The 19,110-nt window shown below is 41.2% G+C and overlaps 1 protein-coding gene across 1 annotated transcript in view; it reads left to right on the top strand.

The window, feature by feature from the left end:
- Positions 1-17,576, top strand: part of IPO9 (importin 9) — a 40,957-nt gene extending 23,381 nt beyond the window's left edge. The window contains exons 11-24 of the mRNA XM_059831063.1: positions 870-968; positions 1,099-1,205; positions 2,374-2,513; positions 4,240-4,399; positions 5,418-5,644; positions 5,857-6,005; positions 6,940-7,068; positions 8,318-8,593; positions 10,392-10,558; positions 12,621-12,754; positions 14,294-14,413; positions 14,900-15,001; positions 15,817-15,893; positions 16,473-17,576. Coding sequence (XP_059687046.1) covers positions 870-968; positions 1,099-1,205; positions 2,374-2,513; positions 4,240-4,399; positions 5,418-5,644; positions 5,857-6,005; positions 6,940-7,068; positions 8,318-8,593; positions 10,392-10,558; positions 12,621-12,754; positions 14,294-14,413; positions 14,900-15,001; positions 15,817-15,893; positions 16,473-16,583 — 1,998 coding nt within the window. The 3' untranslated portion in view covers positions 16,584-17,576. The remainder of the gene's footprint in view (positions 1-869; positions 969-1,098; positions 1,206-2,373; positions 2,514-4,239; positions 4,400-5,417; positions 5,645-5,856; positions 6,006-6,939; positions 7,069-8,317; positions 8,594-10,391; positions 10,559-12,620; positions 12,755-14,293; positions 14,414-14,899; positions 15,002-15,816; positions 15,894-16,472) is intronic.
- The last annotated feature ends 1,534 nt before the right edge of the window (positions 17,577-19,110 follow it).

The following is a 19,110-nucleotide window of genomic DNA, read 5'->3' on the forward strand; positions in this document are numbered from 1 at the left end:
CCACCTGCCACGGGCAGGGGCATCTTTCACTAGATCAGGTTGCTCAAAGCCTCGTCCAGCCGGACCTTGAACACTTTCAATGATGAGGCATCCACAACTCTGGGCAACATATTCCAGTGTCTCAGCACCCTCATAGTAAAGAATTTCTTCCATATATCTAATCTAATCTAAATCTACCCTCTTCCAGTTCAAAACTGTTGTCCCCTGTCCTGTCATGGCAGGCCCTGGTAAAAAGTCTCCATCTTTCTTGTAAACCCCCTTTATATATTGAAAGGCTGCAATAAGGTCTCTCTGGAGCCTTCTCCTTTCCAGGCTGAACAGCTCTCTCAAGCTTGCTTTCTTCATTCCTTCATGAAGTATTATGCTGTGAAAATTAGGATTATCATGCTGAAAGGGATAGCCAGGTTTCTGTGATAGTGAAAAAATTGTGCTAGTGGTGTGAAATCATTTGTACTGAAATTCTACATGGCTCCTGGCCTCCCAAGCCTGACAGCCATCGTCTTTTTGTTCAGGTAGGTGTGTATAAAAACAGGCACTCTGTTAAAGATTCATCTGCTTCCCCCATTCCTCATCTGTCAATAAAAATGTGTAGCATTGATTCCAGGTCAGTCATTAGTTCTGTCAAATCCTGATCTCGAATGAGGAGGAGAAGAGCAAGATGAGCTCAAAACAGAGAGGGTGTCTTCTTTTCAAAGGTTTTTCCAATAGAATATAAGAAAAATCACTTGAAGACTATGACTTATGGCAGAGAAAAATTCTGAAAGTAGTTTTGCAAAACTGAGATTACTGGGAACAGAAAAGCTCCCTTTTACTCTTGGTGTTCTGAATTAGTCATCCACCCTATTCTTCTTGTCTCCTCTCTGTTTCAGATAAAAGTTTGGACCGCAAATCCACAACAATTTGTGGAGGATGAAGACGATGATACTTTTTCCTATACAGTGAGGATTGCTGCACAGGATCTGTTGCTGGTATGAAATGTGTTCCACATTTAGATGCAACCAAAATAATTAATAAACCTAGCTTCATGAAGGGCATTCGGAGAAAAGGCCAACTTTTAAATGTCTATACAAATAAGTGTTATCGTTTCCTTCTGTGCAGGCTGTGGCTGCTGATTTCCAGAATGAGAGTGCAACTGCTTTGGCTGCAGCAGCTACAAGACATTTACAAGAAGCTGAGCAGGCTAAAACCAACGGTGCTGAGCACTGGTAAGGAGACGGGGCAGCAGGGAGCACACTGGTATGAATGGCAAGCTCTTTTGCAGCATTGGGTGCCGCACAATTTAATCACTTTTTTTTCGTGACACTGCTGCTGAGGGACAAGGATGAAATTTGAGAACTCTGATTAGAAGAAGAAAAAGGAAGTGCAGCAGTTCTTGAGCCAGATAATGAAATCTTCGTGTGCAATACTTTCAGCAATTCCTAGCACAAGGCAGCTGTCCCCAGGCTCCCTCCCTCCAGAGTCTGACAATTCCTTAAAACATATCATTGGAAACTATAATTAGTTATATGCAATCTGAAGAGAAATTGTCAATACTTCCACTTTCTGTTCAGTTAATTGAGCTCAAAATTTCAGGCATATCTTCTTTTACTCGATGTAAAGAAGAGATATAGGTGCTGCATGCAGATGTACGTGTTCGATTTTAGAACTTCGGAGTTGCAATTTTTAATGTTACTTGGGCTAGGAGATGAAAGCTCAACTGCAAGAGTGCCTGATTGCTGTTCCATAACTATTCTCTCTTGGTTTTACAGTGCATTAGCTCAGTGTTTGTGTTTATTTTAAATATTAGTTTCAGAGCAGCCACTCTGTAGAGTGAGCATCAACTGAATGTCAGAGAAATCGGTCATTGAGTCCCCATCTGCCTTAATTGTGATATGTTTTAAAGTAGGTTATTTGCTTGACAAATAAAACCAAGGAGAAGTGGTATTTGCCCATAACCCTATTTCATCATAATTAACAAAATGTAATGCAAAAATAGACATTTTTAAACCTTTCATGTACTGGGTATCACAGTGCTTCTGCACATAGAATAATCAAGTATGGCACAGCTGGAGATGTAAGTCTTCATTGAAAAGTCTCATTTCTTTTTTTATTATGGGAACAAAATTGGTACAAGAAGTAACAATTACTCAACCGGTATTTTAGAAAGTGATTGAGAATGCTGCCTATCCTGGGTGAGTTTCCAAGCCCCCAACGTGCTGAGTTTTGCAAATCTTCATTTCTTTCAGGGCCTTTTAAAATTCTCTGTTTTGGGATCAAGAAAATAGTTGTGGTAGCTTAGACCAAAACATTCCTATGGTTTCACTTCAGAATTTTTATTTATTTATTGAGGCGATGTTGGGGGAGAAACCTAAAGGCATCTGAATTCTTTTGCAGGTGGAAAATACATGAAGCTTGTATGCTGGCCCTGGGCTCTGTGAAGTCTATTATTACAGACAGTGTGAAGAATGGTAGAATACATTTTGATATGCATGGCTTCCTGACAAATGTTGTTCTTGCAGACCTCAACCTTTCAGGTACATTGGCCCTTGCCATTACTCAGAGTAACTGCTGAGTGCCAGACCTTGGAAATCTCTTACAAAAAAAAGTGTCTGATGAATCAGGTTGCTGTATGCGTGTGGTGTTGCGAAATGCAGTTGTGCACATTGTACATGTGAAAGGGCATAAATATTATCTTGTGAGTTCACACATGCTACCAGGTCTAGTATAAGTCATTTAAATATAGGACACTATGCCTTTGGTTGCAACTTACTGTTTGGATGCTTGATCCTGTAGGGCTTGGAGATGGAATGGCGATTGCCTGGGCAACTTGGTGGAAAATAGCTGTTTTTCTGTCTTGTATCGGTTTCGGGGAAAGACACCAGCAGTGTTTAACAGGCTTCAGAATTCCTGCAGCAAGATACCATCCCATTTTCTTTATGCTGGGGCTGAGACTATTCGTAGCACATGCATTCAGATAATATTCCTAGCTGAGTGAGATCCTATTACTGGGACCTCTGAAGACTTCTGCTTTCTATGTTATCTTACATTAGTGTGCAGGAAAGTCAGAGGAATTGTTGAAAGTCGGACTTTGAGAGTCCTTGCAAATAATTAAAATTTGAGAAGTTTAAGCCAATATGAGCGTTATTGGTGAGTCCACGTTAAGTTGTGTCAGCACAGAAAAACAAATTGCTGAATGCTTTCAGCAAAGAAACCTTTGTTTAGCATATTACAAAGAGATTTTTTTCTATTTTTGAGTTAATTTTGAATGAAGAAATAGTGTGCAAAATGCACAGTGTGCAATGCATGTAAAATACCAACCGCGGCTGTTTACATATATTCACACACATTTACACAATATGTGGTATTGGGTTGTAAATGAGCTATTGTGCTCTAGAAGGAGCTCCTGGATTCAGTATATAGATAGCTCTCAGAGGATGTCCATTTAATGCTCAGTAATGGTAGTAAGACAAAGAAATCTTGCTTTTTATAATACTTGCTTAGAAAACAAAGCTTTTCTCTTGCTATATATCTTGCATGGAGTTTTTTATGTCCTCATCTTAAAATTAATACTTGCAGGAGTGTAAATAATGACAGTAAAGATGCTGAGAAATAGAGAGCATCACCTTTTTGAGGATAGCCTAAATAGATAAGGATACTCTAAGCCTGAAAAGGCAGAAGGGTTAAGTGCGATAAAGATCCCTCATACCTTGATAAGTGTAAACAGGTGAGTAGATAATGAGTATTCACTGTTTCTCTGGTGCTGTTGAACATTATGTTCTGTATTTACAAGGTGATGGCTGGAAACTTGAAAAGTAATCTGTAAAAGATCCCTCTATACGTGCTCTGTTTCTCTAATTCTTTCCCCTAAGCTTCTGCTGTTTGCTGCTGTTGGGGACAGAATTTTGAGTTAGATGAATAGGAACTACTGAAAAAGCCTTCATTCTCTTTCTTTACTTCTGTTTTGATGATCACTAAAGCATGCATTGTTGTATTGATGAACAAATTCAAGTGTAACTAGTTGGGGGAAGAAGTTTTTTTTTTTAAACAAATGAGAAATTATTTTTTGAAATAACTGAGAAAATAAACTGGATTCTGCCCATGAATAGAAATTCTTTGTATGCCTGCATACTGGTCTTCTGTGTCATATCTTACCATTTTCCTACTGGGATGACAAAATTTTGGATAATGGATGGAAGCAGCTGTAATTTTAAACTCATAAAACTTACTCTAAAACCAGTGGGGTTTTTTGTTTTGTTTCAGTATCTCCTTTTCTCCTGGGTCGTGCTCTGTGGGCCGCCAGCCGTTTTACAGTGGCTATGTCTCCAGAACTAATCCAGCAGTTCCTGCAAGCTACTGTCAGTGGTCTACACGAAACCCAGCCTCCTTCTGTCCGAATCTCTGCAGTCAGAGCTATCTGGGGGTAAGTAAACCCTAAGATATTGCAAAGCTCCATGGGCAGGTGGTATAAATTACACTTATAAAACTGGTATGTTAAAATATTGATAATATTTCTGTATAGACTGTGGAAGTATTTGCTTTGAATGAAATAGATGTCAACTTAAAAAGTGTAAGCAAGCAAGTTCAAAATAGAATAACTCTAATGAGGAATATGATGTTGAGATTCAAGACTGGCTGCAATAAAATGTTATAATGGATACAGTCCCAAAGAGAAGCTTAACTAGATAGCGATGGAAAGCATAAAAATGAAACCAAGATTACTCCTGTTCAGTCACAAAGGTGGCTGAATGACATCATATGAGCTTGTGGAGCAAATCACAACAATAAGGAATGTTTGGGGAGGGGGGGGTGTTCGCACCCTGTTTTTGTAAGTAAGTTGCAAGAAGAAAAAGGGAAGGTCTGTTGTATTGATTCTAATGTGACAATTGAACATTAGTGTAAAAACCAACATACACAAAAACCCCATGAAAAACACGCAGAAGAACTACTTTTCCCCACCCCACCTCCCAGAACCACCTTGTCTTCTATTTGCACTGAAATGATAATGAATAAAGGCAGAGACTTACAACTTAGTTATTCCTGAAATTGTTTTCTTCCTTAGCTCACTTCTAGAACATGGTGATTAAAGACATTGTAAGCAGTGGGTCTCTCACGCAGACCGTTGTTTTCCTTAAGGTTTATTTTCTCCATTGGTGGGCAGTTCTTAAGGGATAATTGTTACTAAGAGGCGGTGGAAGCTTCTAACATAATTTGTCTCAACTCTGCTTCTGCGAACCATTGGGGATGGAATGAGGAGGAAAGATAGCTGAGCTGTTGAGAGATCAAGGAATAGTAGACTGATGGGGAAAAGTCCTAGAGGAATGAACTTAAGGAAAAAGAATGAGTGGGGTGAAATAACCCCTTATATATCACCTAGCTTTAAACGTATAAATCACTTTAATATATTCAATATGTATTTTTGTATCAAATTTCTTGTCTAGCTATTGTGACCAACTGAAGATCTCAGAGAGCACCCATGTGTTGCAGCCTTTCCTTCCTAGTATTCTTGATGGACTGATCCACTTGGCAACTCAGTTCAGTTCAGAGGTCCTAAACCTTGTGATGGAGACGCTGTGCATTGTCTGTACGGTAGACGCAGCATTTACAGCAAGCGTGGAGAACAAAATCTGCCCCTTCACGATTGCAATATTTCTGAAGTACAGTAATGGTATGCATTCAAGTTACATTCTCAAAGTACAGTTGTTTTTGCTACTGAATGCTGGTGCTGAAAACTTAATAAATGATAGTTGAATGAACATTGATTCATTCAGCCGTAAAGCTAGAAGGGAAACTTGCTGCTTTGCCTATTCGAAATAGTGGTAGCAAAAATTGAAATGTGTTTGTTAGTATGTTTTAGTAAATGGTGCTTTCTCTCTCCAGATCCAGTTGTTGCTTCTCTTGCCCAAGATATCTTTAAGGAGCTAGCTCAGATAGAAGCCTGCCAGGGTCCAATGCAGATGAGGCTAATACCAACTCTTGTCAGCATCATGCAGGCCCCTGCTGACAAGATCCCAGCAGGACTTTGTGCAGTAAGTGCTACAGTGGTACATGGTCTTAGCTGGAGATGATTCCCTGTTCTTTAACATGTAGGATGGCTGGTCTGCAAAGAGTAGAAAGGTTGCTTTCAAACTGCTTTGGAACAATGACTTTGATCATTGGTAGAGGTTTCTTTGTGGAGAGAAGGCAAACTGCAGGTGGGGGGAGATGCTTCCAAAAGTCAACTTTAAACTGCTCCTCTGGCCTTCTTCCAGTCTCTGCAGTGTATTCCTAGTCATTTTGCTTTGACGTAGCCATCTTTTCACAGTAACAGTCTCCTCTTTTTGGTGGAATGTTCTCCAACAGGCTACACGACTATTCCTTGCACTTTTTCTAAGGCTTTTTCTGATTTATACGTCATGTATGTATAAATTGCTGGAGATAAATTATGCAGGTTTGTCCTTTCTATACGAAGTCCCCTTGTAAAAGATTAAGCATTGACTGTGTAGAATGATTGTACAGAATTAAATCCATAAACATCTTTATCAATATGCTTATAATCTGCCTATTGATTGTTATGACTGTAACGATCGCTCATGGGTAATTAAAATAAATTCAAATCAATATAAACAAAATGGAACAAGTCAGCTAGAACAGTTCTCTGGCTGTACTGATTAGCACGCATCAGGGTACCGTGAAACTCCTTGCTGTATTTAAGTGGTTACACTGCTTTTAATGTTTGAACTGCCTTGAACTTTTACAGTGTACACCATGTGTCCATGTCAAATACAGTGATGCTGTGGGTGCATGACTCTGAGGTCCTCTGATTTAAAAAAATATTCTAGACTGTAAAATCATGATGTGAGCAGTACTGGCTCGCATCCCTCCAGTTTACGCCTTTGATGCTTGGACCAGTGGTGGGTAATGCTGACTTAGTGTACTACGGCTGCTGCTGTAACAGTGCTTTTGTTTGTGTTTTCCTTTCAGACTTCTATTGATATATTGACCACAGTTGTGAGGAATACAAAACCTCCTCTGTCCCAGCTCCTGATCTGCCAAGCATTCCCTGCAGTGGCTCAGTGCAGCTTGAACACAGATGACAATGCTACTATGCAGGTAACGCTGTGGGGAGTGGTAAGGATTGCAGGGCTATGAAAGTCCAAGAGAGGTGACCAAGTAAGACAGGTCGCATAGCCTTTAAGGGAGCCCAGGCTTTGCTTGCCAATAGCTATATCGGCAGCTCCTCAGGAGTCTCTGACACCTCCAGTTTATCATGAAAGTACTGCTGTTCAAGGGCCTGCAGTGACTTCTACTGTTCATTCCTTAATTTGGAGGACTGGAGTGAGTAAAGCAGCAGCTTTGATCTTTTTTTCTATTTTAGGGCACGTAAAAAACCAAAACACAAAACCCAAACGAAAAAAACCCAAACCTTACTGCTTTTCCTCCCCCATAATGACTTTAATCACACCTAGGAATGGCAGAGGCTGTCTTCAGGAACACGCTTAGGCATAGGGAAGCAAAAGACCTCCTAGACCTGCTAGACCTCCTCTTCTAGCAGTTTTCTCCTGTACTCATTTAGGTGCAAAGGGGAGGGCAAACTTCTTTTTGACTGAGACAGGTATGGGATGGAGGGAGAGCAAGGATTCATCTCAAACAGCAGTAGTGAGCTGTGCTTGTGGGCAGGCTCTGCTATTACCTGATGACGTCTTTAGAGTGTTTAAGTAAGAAAGAAAAAGTATCACAGACTAAAGATGCAGGGTGCCTTTTCATTCCAGCCACTAGCTGGCATATAAATAATAAAGCTGCTTTCATTCCTTACGCAAGGAGTTTTATAGTGCCAGCTACCCTTTGCCATGTGAATACAGACCATAAAAATGGCTTTCCCTAAACAACATTCCAGCAAGAAGAGGTTGGAGGCCAGCATGCTGGTTGCTCTGCTGGATCTATGTTTTAAGAAGAATTCAAAAAGATTGCAGCTTGGCTGCTGGTTTGTGTTTTGTTCATGCTACATTTTGCTGTCTTCATCTCTCACTTGTTAGAATCTCTTGGAATTTCCCTGGGTAACAAGGCTGGCACAAAACTGCAGGTTGTCTTTGTATTTACTAGATGATCTTGAGAGCTACCTGGGCAGTGAAGAGTTTTGTACTTGATAATGAACTGAAGTCCGTAGATACTATTTTTAAATTTAGGCAGTCATTTTACTGCACATTAGAGAGCTTGCATCTTTTACAGATGACACCAGTCTGCCCATTGTTTTCATCTTGGTTAAGGGTCTTTTTGGGTTGATGGAAGGAAATGTCTTCCCACGCCTCCCCGCTCCCTTATCTAGAAAGGGAAATTCTAACATGATAATTCTCTTGTTTAGAATGGTGGCGAGTGTCTGCGTGCATACGTCTCGGTGGCGTTGGAGCAAATTGCACAATGGCATGATGAGCAAGGCCACAATGGACTGTGGTATGTGATGCAGGTGGTGAGCCAGCTTCTAGATCCAAGGACCTCAGAATTCACCGCTGCCTTTGTGGGCAGGCTGGTCTCCACTTTAATTTCGAAAGCAGGAAGTGAGCTGGGAGAGAATCTGGACCAGATCCTGAGAGCTATCCTGAGCAAAATGCAACAAGCGGAGACGCTCAGTGTAATGCAGGTGAGCAGGCTGGGCACCCAAGAGAGTAAGTAGAAGTGGCAGGAAGAGAAATTGTTGTCTTTTTTATGTGTGGCTGATTATTTATGGCTACTGCAATTGGAGGTTCTACATTACCTTCTTGAAGTAGTCAGGAAAATGCCTGCTCTGCTCATATGGAGTTGTCCAGATTACAGGGTAAGCCAGGTTCTTGTGGGCAAGCTTTAATGCACCTTAAATAGTCCCTCATGACCTTGTGCTTGCAAGCAGTGAACCTTTAGAGGGGACAAGAGTTGCCCAAGTATGGATGTTGTGGCACAGGCAGCATATGTTTTCGAATGTTTTTGTGCTGTATTTGAAGGTTAAACGCTGGGAGTTGAGACAAGGTGAACTTTTGGTGGATGGGAGATGTAGTTGGCCTGCATCAGATGAGAGGCCAGACAGAGCATCACCATCTCTTCTAGCCTTGACCTACTTCTAGTGGCACACTTTTATGGAATGATTTTATCCCAGTGGTCTTCGTTCTCTCTCCTATCTCTCTTGTCTGTGTCCTTAATGTAAAACAGCTACTGATGGCTGCCCTGGTTCCTTAGCAGCACCTGGGGAAGGCGTTTTGCTGGCACTTGTTGAGGAGTTCTGCCTCTGGCAAGATCCCATGTTTGCCCTCCCTGTGGCATTTGGCTGAGGCTCGCTCTGCTCTAACCCTTTTATCTTGTGTATTTCTCTGATTTTTGTATGTGCATTTTTCAAGCCAGCACATGGTGAATCAAGAAGCCCATTCAGATGTCAGCACAGATTTAATCTTGAAGTCTTGGGGTTTTTTTCCCCTCGGAAACACCGTTGATTATTAACTGTTCAGAATGGCTCTCACTGCCTATTTTTGGATTTAAAAGATCCGGAAACTTAAATCTGAAGCAGTCACATGAAGCCCCTGTAGCCAGAGGAAGAGAAACAAACCTTTCACAATGCTGAATCTCTTCCCTGTGTTAGCCTGAAAGACAGACCTCTGGAGGTGGGCAGCTTTTCCCCAAGGAAGCCTAGAGGGATGCCCTCAGACTTGGAGACTGACATTTAGACATAGGCAGCATATGAATTCTACTCCTGATCTTTAAGACTCAGACTGTAAAACTGCATCTTGTTAAAAAAAAAAAACCAACAAAAAACCTTTCTAAAACTTACAGTTCTTTCCCTAAAACTTGTGTTCAAAGTGCACTCAGAATTGGAAAAGTGCTGCTGAATTATGATGTGATGATGTGGGAGAAGGGTGGTCCTGTGGTGGAGGTGATGATGGGAAATCCCTGGTGTGAAAGGGGAAGAGAATACGGGTTCTGGCTCTGGACCAATAACTTCTGTTCCTTAGCTTGATAATGAGCCGCGTTTCCGCTAGATATACGTAGATTCAGAGCTCTGTGTATAGAACCATGTGTACAGCTTTTGGTCTGCTGAGCGAACGAGGGCAGTTGCAGTGTCTGACTGTTGCTGTATGATATACTTGCTAGTCAAAAGTCAAGTGCAACCTCCAGTATTTTTTAAATAGCTTTTTAATCTTTGCTTTAGGAAGGTTTGTTAGTTTGGGGCATGGGTGTGAGTAAACTTATTCCTGCTGCGGTTTTTGGTGGGGGATAAATACTTCTGTTGACTGTAGTAGTTTTTTGCCTGCTTGTAGCACAGAGTGTCTTGCAGAGGGTTATACTTTCTCTTCCTCTTGGGGTTGGTAAGTGTAGTCTCTACTCTTGCAGAAAACTCAGTTACTTTAATATTTGATAAAACATTTTCAGCTATTAAATTATGTACAGCTAATGTTTCCTTTTTCCCCCTCTAGTCCTTGATTATGGTGTTTGCTCACTTGGTTCACTCACAACTGGAACCACTCCTAGAGTTCCTGTGTAGTCTCCCCGGACCAACTGGCAAGCCTGCCTTGGAGTTTGTAATGGCTGAATGGATGAGCCGGCAGCACTTGTTCTATGGGCAATACGAAGGCAAAGTCAGGTAGGATGTTTTCATAAGCAGGATCCATGCGTTAACGTTAGCTAACTGATCATCCCATTGCAAGTAAATGGATTGGGTGTGAAGAAAAGGGTTCAGACTTGGATTAGTGTGTGCCAGCGTTGGACAGAATTAATTTTTTTCCTGCACTGTCAGTTCAGCTCAGGAGAGCTGTGGTAATTGGAGCAATCTCTGATCTTCTTCTAAGTGCTATTCTTGCAGTGGTGTTTCTATGCTGGAGCAGGGTGACCCAAGGGGGAAGGGGGTGTCCCTTGCAAGCACAGGAGTGCTTTTGAGATTGAAATTCTGTGAATGGGATGAGAACAACTTCCAGACCTGAAATTGCCTTTATAGACTACTGTAGAGTTTCAGGGCATTGTAGAGGGTTTCCTAAGAGAATCTGGTGGTTTCTTGTTGATTTAATGGTCTCTTAAAAGTCAATAAAGAAATCAACTGAAACAGTTTTCTCTCCCTTTTGCTGTAGGAGCACATTTGTGTTCTGGTGGAGGCTGAGTACTATATTCCAAAGCATGAAATGCTCTGTATTAATTTCAGTTTTGCCACAGCTGCTGTCTTTGATTTTTCTGGAAATGTGAAGCCTAACAGACCATTCTCAAGAGTCTCACCAGCTGTTAACTCACTTCTTAGTATGTGTTGGCGTGTTATTATTATAAGGCAGTCAAATAGCCTGTGAAATAAATAATAAGAAAAAGCATGTTTAAAATAGAAGTTTGTGAATGATCATGAATGATCATGCAGAACAAGAGGCAGTCTGATTTGGGGATCTGGTGCTGGTTTTGGTCACACTTGGTCTGTTTCATCCCTAAGAGCAGTGGTTTATCCCCGTTTTGACAGAGCAGGGTTGTCTGCAGGATCCCCTGAGACTGCTTATGGCCACAGGAAAAAGCCAAGGCTGACGCTGACAGGGAGAACAAGGTTAAACTATGTTGTTCAGTGCTGTCTCTGTATTGTCCAAGATTAGAGCTATTTGTGTACAGATGACTTGGAGGGCTCCAAACTGTATTAAACACTTTGATTTGAATTATTTACGGTGATGCTTATCATGCATTAGAAAATGCTAGTGTTTCTGCGTACTGAAGAAAAGCAATGCCTGCTCGGAGGACCCTGCTGTTTAGAGTTAGTAAAAGGAACGTGAAGACAGCTGACACCTTCTGTGTGCATCAGTCCCCATCCCGATGAGCGGCAGCTTGAAGAAGTGGCTATTTACTCTTGACTTGCATGATGAAAGGATGGGAAGACTTTGGGCAACTCAACAGTGGCATGTAAGATCTGGGTCCAAACCAGCAGTATGGGAACTCAGAGCCATAGTGTGGGAGAGAGAAGAGGATGTGAAGTGAAAGCACGAAAAGAGCAAGTTCCACGGAGCTCCCAAACTTCAGTTTGAGACTTGTGGAGCCAGGAGAGAGTTTTAAGAGTGCCAAGTGTGAACTGGTGGCCTTAACCTGAGCCAAAGTCATCCTCAGTATGGTTTGAAAACAGCCTGGAGCTGGAGAAGGTTTGAAGGTGTGGCGTAGAAATCTGAGCAGCAGAGATGGAAAGAACACATGAAGATACTGAGGGAGCAAGCTAGAAGGTCTGAGTGTAGCTGAGCTGTGAAGGACCAGAAGTGAAAAAGAGCTTTGAGACTGGTGAAAAGTAGATGTTCATGGCTGCAGATCAACCAAATTACTACTCTCTTGCTGCTGCTTTCCTCTTAATTCCATCTTCATCTGCACGCAATACTTCAGGAGTGTGTTTAACTTCGTGGCCCTTCTGAATTGGAAAAAACCTTTAATGTTATGTATGCACTGTTTGCTAGTGTTCAATCTGAAGCTGCGTCAGTTTTTGGCTTGCTGTGCAGGTCAGGAGATGAGTCCAGTTTTGGATGCTGATATAAAGCAGGAGAAATAGGAAAATTCTGTAATGCTTTTTCTTGGCAAAAGCGTAGAAAAAAGGGCATCTGAATGTCTGCTCTGGAGATGTGTTCCCTATTAACGGTTCACTGTGAAAGCCAGGCAGTTTAGGTACATTCTCATCTGTAATTTTCCTATTCCCTGCTCTCCAGCTCTGTAGCATTGTGTAAACTTCTTCAGTATGGCATCAACACAGATGACAAGCGACTTCAGGACATTAGGGTAAAGGGAGAAGAAATATTTAATATGGATGAGGGAATACGGACACGGTCAAAGTCGGCCAAAAGTAAGTAATAATTTTGCTGGTTTTGACAAGTTGTTTTTTTCCTGTTGGTAGATGCTATGAAAGGCCATAAAATAGATCTTGCAGATCACACAGAGCTGTGGGAGACATTTCCTACGGAAAGTGTATGTTATTTTTTAGAGCTATTCCATACATCATGTACTTAGCATATCCATTACTTGCTTTAATTTTGCCAAAGACTGATTTGGAAGACTGCTGATGTCTCTGATTTCATATAAGTGGATGAGATGATTATGGGATAGGGAGTTATTCACTGCTATTTTGTGTCATCCTGTTCCATCTAATGAGATAGAATTGATAAATTCATGATGCCTAGTAGCTTTGCTGAGAGGAAAGTGTGTTCAGTGAATGCAGAGATTTTTTTTAAAAATGGTATTTTTTTTAATGAGACTTTCACAAATATCAGCAATGATTTCAACAAGTTAGAGATTGCTTTTAAGGAAAGCTTGGTCAGTCTCCTGCATAAGACTTGTCATATTTTTAATTGGCTGAACCCAAAATCCTTGATTGGAGATTATTGTAGAGAGGTTCATATATTAAATTGGAGAGAGCAGTGGACAGTTTTTTTTTTTCTGGGGACTGAACCCCAGGGGGAAGACACTGGGGGGCTGCTGTCCTCAGTGGTTAGTCAAAACCTTGATTGCAACTTGCTGTGCTAGAACTTGTGCACAACCAGTTGCAGGATAGGATGTAATGGCTGTACAGATCCAAACTGGCGGCCCATCCAGGCAGTCAGTGCTCCTCAAGCCTTCAGCTGTCATAGGCTCAGGGGATTTGGGGTGATGCACTAACACTTAGTAAAGGAAATAAAGAGGGAAAAGCACTAGGAGTGTAAGAGGTAAGTAGTAGTCACAAAACACTTAAAAACACCAAACAGCATAAACCCGAACAAACTCAGATCCTGTCTAGTCAGACAGAAGAACATTAATTGCTAGCATTTGAGCACCTGAAGAGTTAAAACTAGTGAACCCAGTTTCTTTATTTGATAGTATCTTTGCTTTTGCAATTAAGGACAAAAACACTGTCTAGGTATTCCTATGGAATAATTAGGCCTTGCAACAGCCCTGGTGAGGAAAAGTTGGAGCTTGTGGTGTCTCGGGAAGGGCAGAGCCATGCACTGGAGTGCTGCGCTGCTCATTTACTTGAAAGCACTGGTAGATGTGCAGCAATAACTTTAGAGAAGAATGCTTAATGAAGTCATCTCTAACTATGATTTCATTGAGTAGACTCGCAAATTAATTCAGCTGTGAAGATTTTAACTATGCCTTCTCTTCATTCAAAATATGCAAGATTTGATATTGCAGTTAAGATCTTTGGAAATCTAGCTCTGAAGTTATATGGAAGGAACATTTGGGGTTTTTTTGTCAGTCCCTTTTTCCTCCCAACCTGGAAGTTTTTGCTCGTCTGTGAGCATTTTAAATGTATGGTAAAATTAAAAAAAAACAGCCACCACAAAAAAGAAGGCCTGTTTTTAACAACTTTTTATTAAAAGCAATATTAATATATATTTTTCTTTTACAGATCCTGAACGCTGGACAAACATTCCTTTGTTAGTAAAAATCTTAAAATTAATAATAAATGAACTCTCTAATGCGATGGAAGCAAATGCATCTAGACAGACAACTGCAGATTGGAGCCAAGGTAAAATGCTGGGTTTGCTTTTCTTCTTTGCATGGCTTGAATCTACTTTGTAATCTCTTCAGAAGCGTTTATAGTAATAAGAAACTCAAAATAGTAAATAGTATATCTGTAATTACAAAGGCTTAAATAGTGATCCAAAGGATAAAATCAGTCAGTGTTGTGTATTCTTAAACCTGAAAATTATTTTGGGCCAGTTTGGTAGATGGGATCTGACCATATGCCAATAAAATTATCCTTTCTTGGTGTATCTGGTTTGCCTTTCTTCTTCCCTAGTTCGGGCATCCATTCTTGCAGCTGCTTTTTGCATAGCTCCAGTTCTTGAGTTACTCGTTCCAAAGGGATGGTAGAGGTTGCAGGTGTTTCCCTTCATCCACCTAGATGAGCAGGGGTGTTTGTCTAAAAACGATACATTCCCCTATATAGTGATTGGCAGGCTGGACCTCTTGGATTTTGTTTATTTCTATAAATTTTTGTTTTTCTAAACAGATGATTCCAATGATATGTGGGAGGATCAGGAAGAGGATGAGGATGAAGATGAAGGCTTAGCAGGACAGTTCTTATCAGATATTCTTTCCACAAACAAGTATGGTAAGTAACAGCTTTAAAGTGCTTACTCAAAGCGAAAATAGAGTAGATGGCATCCTCATCAAAGTTTTCTTTCCTTGACAGCAGCTCAACAGAGACTGTAGGCAAGGGGAAGGCAATATTACACTGCGATCTTGAATAAAGACTCTTTTCTGTAAGAGAGGGACATGTCTTTGACTAACACCATGATTAAATACCTGCATTTTTCACCTGAGAGTTCAAATGCTGCGTAGGCTTCATGGTGCTGTGGCATTCATGTAGGTATTTCTTCTAAGGAGAAAATTGATGCTTAAAGATGTAGACAGGACCTTGGAATGACAGTGTCGTAGCAGTGGATGAGCTTGTTTGTGGAGTGACCTTGAGAAATAATAGCCGCATAAAGATGGAGCGGCTATAATATCTCCTTTCCTCTGCTCTTCAGTTTGCATATAGTCTTAGAAGAGAGAACCTTACAGGCAAATACAATAATGGAGACTACTTACATTAGCACAGAATTGGAAATGTGCCACCCTGACATAAGGTTAAGGCGTAAGACAATAGTGCACAAAACTAACAAACCTGCTTGTCTAGTATCCGTGTATGCTCATCTCACCTGTGCATTCCTTGAGACTCCCACTATGACCCTTCCTGTTCTGGGGTGTCGTGTTTTCTAATCATCTGAACTTAAGGAGCAAATATTCTGGATACAAATTTTTTCACCCAACAGTGCTGAAACAATTTCTTTTTGGATCCTTGGATCTCAACGGTAGTCTAATAGAATACTTCCTGAGATATTTTGCTCTGTTTGATGCTAAAACCTGCTGATTTGCCTCTGACAGATGAGGATTATTATGAAGATGATGAAGAGGACGATCCAGATGCATTAAAGGACCCTCTTTACCAAATAGATCTCCAGGTGATGCTCTAGAATGAGTTTTTAAAATCAGATTCCTATCATTCTTTATAAACTTAATTTTTCTATGTTGTACTTTAAAAAACTGTAAACACCAGTTATTGATTGTTGTCCCAAATGTACTTAGGTCATTGAAATTACTTTGGGAAGTGCTGAATATTCCAAGAATGCCTGGAGCTATTTTTCCTTATTGGATCAATATCTGTAACTTGGAAATGTGAATGAACAAAACTTTTTGAACAGAGGGAGATGAGACTTTTCTACCCATGAGCTTCACAGCTATTTGCTGAAGTCAGAAGTAGATTGGAGATTGAATGTGACAGAATTTCATACTCTGCTGGGAGAGGCTCCCATCCAGTCACAGCCCCTGTATGATACTTTGCTCCTGCTTTTTACCACCACCTGGCAGCCATTTATCAGCCTTTCCCCTCTGCTGCTGCCTTTCCTTCTGCATCGCTTTTCTGTTCCATGCAATCCCTTTGTCTTTCTTGGTGCATGTTGAGGTTTGTCTTTTGGTACGTGAAAGAAACAGAATTTCCAACGTGATGCGATGCTAACTGGGTCTTTCTGTCTTCCTTTCAGGCCTATCTCACCGACTTCCTCTGTCAGTTTGCACAGCAGCCCTGCTATGCGATGTTTTCAGACCACCTCAATGAGAACGAAAAGCGAGTGTTACAGGCCATTGGTATATAAACGCACTCAAGAGACCATCCCGATCATATCTGAACAATTTTTTTTTTGGCTTATTCCACGTTTTATGATTAAACATAAAACATTTTCCAGTGTCTACCTGCTTGTTACAGGTGGATGATGGCCTCGTTGCGATGTATTGAGCCTCATCTTACCGTGAATCTGCTAAGGGAAGGAATACTAAGAAAACAGCAAGGACAGAAGTCTGTAGAGCTTTGCACATTGGTCTCACCATGGGAGCACTTTCATTTTCCACAGTAACTTTCCAGGAAGTTCTTAAAGATAAAAAAAAATAATGTGTCCTTAATATTTTTAAAAGCAAACTGTCTCTACCTGTGAAGAGGCACTTAACTGAGTTTCCCACAGCACAGTTGGACAGAGAAAGGAATTGGGTCACTTACAGATTGCTTGGATGTATCTTGAGAAATTGGAAGGTTTCTTCGCGCTTGCATAACACATACAGGGTAAATATCTTGATCTTACAGCGTGACTTCTTTTTATAGAACTGTAGCCTCTCTTACCTGGGATGCCAGAATGGTATGGAACCTGTTTACAGGAGTTTGGATGGGAAGCTGAGACAATAAAACTGAATGCATATCTTCTTTCCTGTTGTGGATGGGGCTTTGTCGCTCACATCTGCTGTCTAGTCCCATGGGAGCAGTTCTTTACTAATGCTTTTGTGTGCACATGCTCAAAGGAAGCTACCACTTAAATTTCTGTTCCTGTGGCATGTGGCTACTAAAGACTTTGGTTTTACAGAACAGAAGGAGCCACAATTTTTAGGGAAAAAAAACCTGATTGTATTTAACATATTTGCTCCATGACAGCCACTCTGAACAACTTTGCTTCCTTCACACTCCTGTGTGTATTTTTATAGAGTGGTAAAATAACATTTGCAAATTGATTTACCCATAAGAACAGCGTGATGTATCTCACAACACCTCTCTGCCTTTGGTTCCCCCTTGGGGAAAATGAAAATAAAACTATTAAAATGTACATTGGTATCCTTCTTATAAAACAGATTTAAAAGGACCTTGCACTTGTTTCCTGAAGTCACTTTTTTAAGACATATTTCTCCTTAGGAGACTTTCTGTATGTGCCGCCCGGAGGATGTTAGGGTATTTTGCAGGAGTCATCTGGACAGAAAGGGAGTCCTGTAATGGATACATCTTCTTCTGCGTAAAAGAAAAAGGCTGACCCATTATAGAGTTTCCTTTCTTAAGAAAGGTACTTGCTGTTCCTTTGTGGAATAATATGCTTCGAAGTTGTATCTAAAATCCTCCAAAGAGCTGGAGTAACTCTGTATCTTACTGGTCTACCAGCGTATAGCTTTTCACTTTTTTACCAGGAGGGGATAATAAATTAACTTTTTAACACAAAAAGATGGCACAATTTGTTTAGCATGTGTGGGGAAAATGGTAAAATAACCCTGAATTCTAAAGCAGACCTTGCTCCCCTCTCCCACCCCAACCCCTCACGTTGTGCCGGAGAATGGGTGGAACGAGGGAGAATCCCCACCATTTGCCGCAGACTGACCCGTCCTTGAATTCTCAATGGTTTTGTATGAATAGCTCTAGGAGAAGCAGAATTTGAAGTCTTATTTTTGTGTGTGTGTCTGTCTAAATAAGGCATAAGCTCTGATCAAAAGGTTCACTGCAGCTGTGTCGCGGTATCTTTCTTCCCTGTGCATTCTCTGGTGTATAAGAATATATAATTAAACTTTGTGCCATGGCCTTCTCTTCAGTGGGAATGCTGTGGTTCTGTTGTCTACCTAGACATTATTTTTATATTTTTTTAAAGTCTATTGGAATTCTGATTTGAGGCATTTGTCTCTCAGCTTTCACTGATAAAGGGCCAACAAGTTAAACTAAACAGTGCAGTCTCTTGAGGAAACCAAACTAGAAATAGATGGCTGCAGAGGTGTATCCTGACAGCTGTACAGAAAGGATGAAGTGAGTGTCCTCAGAGTGACCAGTCCCAGCCCTGGGAAGAGGTAGGACCGTCTGGTTTTGCCCCATGCGTTGGCAGCAAGGCTCAAAACCAGTCATCCATTCTTGGAGGTAAGTGAATACCAAACACCTGGAAGCATCTAGGTGTGTTTTAGGGTGTCAGTTGTAAAGGGAGCACGTTCAGGTCTGGTTAGCCAGGGCTCGTGGAGAGGTGCTGGTGGGGTTCGCGTGCTTTCTGGCGGGGGTTGGCTGGTGTGTGCCTTTGCGGTGCTTGCTTTAGTTAAGTTGGATGGTGGGTTTCAACAAGACCATGAAAAATGAGAGCAACCTAGTACTACTGATCCCATTCCTCACCCGGAACTGAGAAATCAAAGGATCTCTTTGCGATCGCAAGGTGCCAAAAGTAGATGGGCCAGTGGCTACATTGTAGAGTTCCTGTTGGAGCTCTTCAGTGTGTTGGTTATATTTGCTCTTTGATCTGCAGGTATCGATGGCTTTTCCAGGAGTGTAGCTGGTGGGAAGGGAAAGACTGGGGGGTCAGTGGCGTTTGGGGACCAGTGCTCTGCACTCTCCCTCCTGCG

This window comes from Gavia stellata, chromosome 30 (genome assembly GCF_030936135.1).
Source record: "Gavia stellata isolate bGavSte3 chromosome 30, bGavSte3.hap2, whole genome shotgun sequence".
In the NCBI taxonomy this organism is placed as follows: domain Eukaryota; kingdom Metazoa; phylum Chordata; class Aves; order Gaviiformes; family Gaviidae; genus Gavia; species Gavia stellata.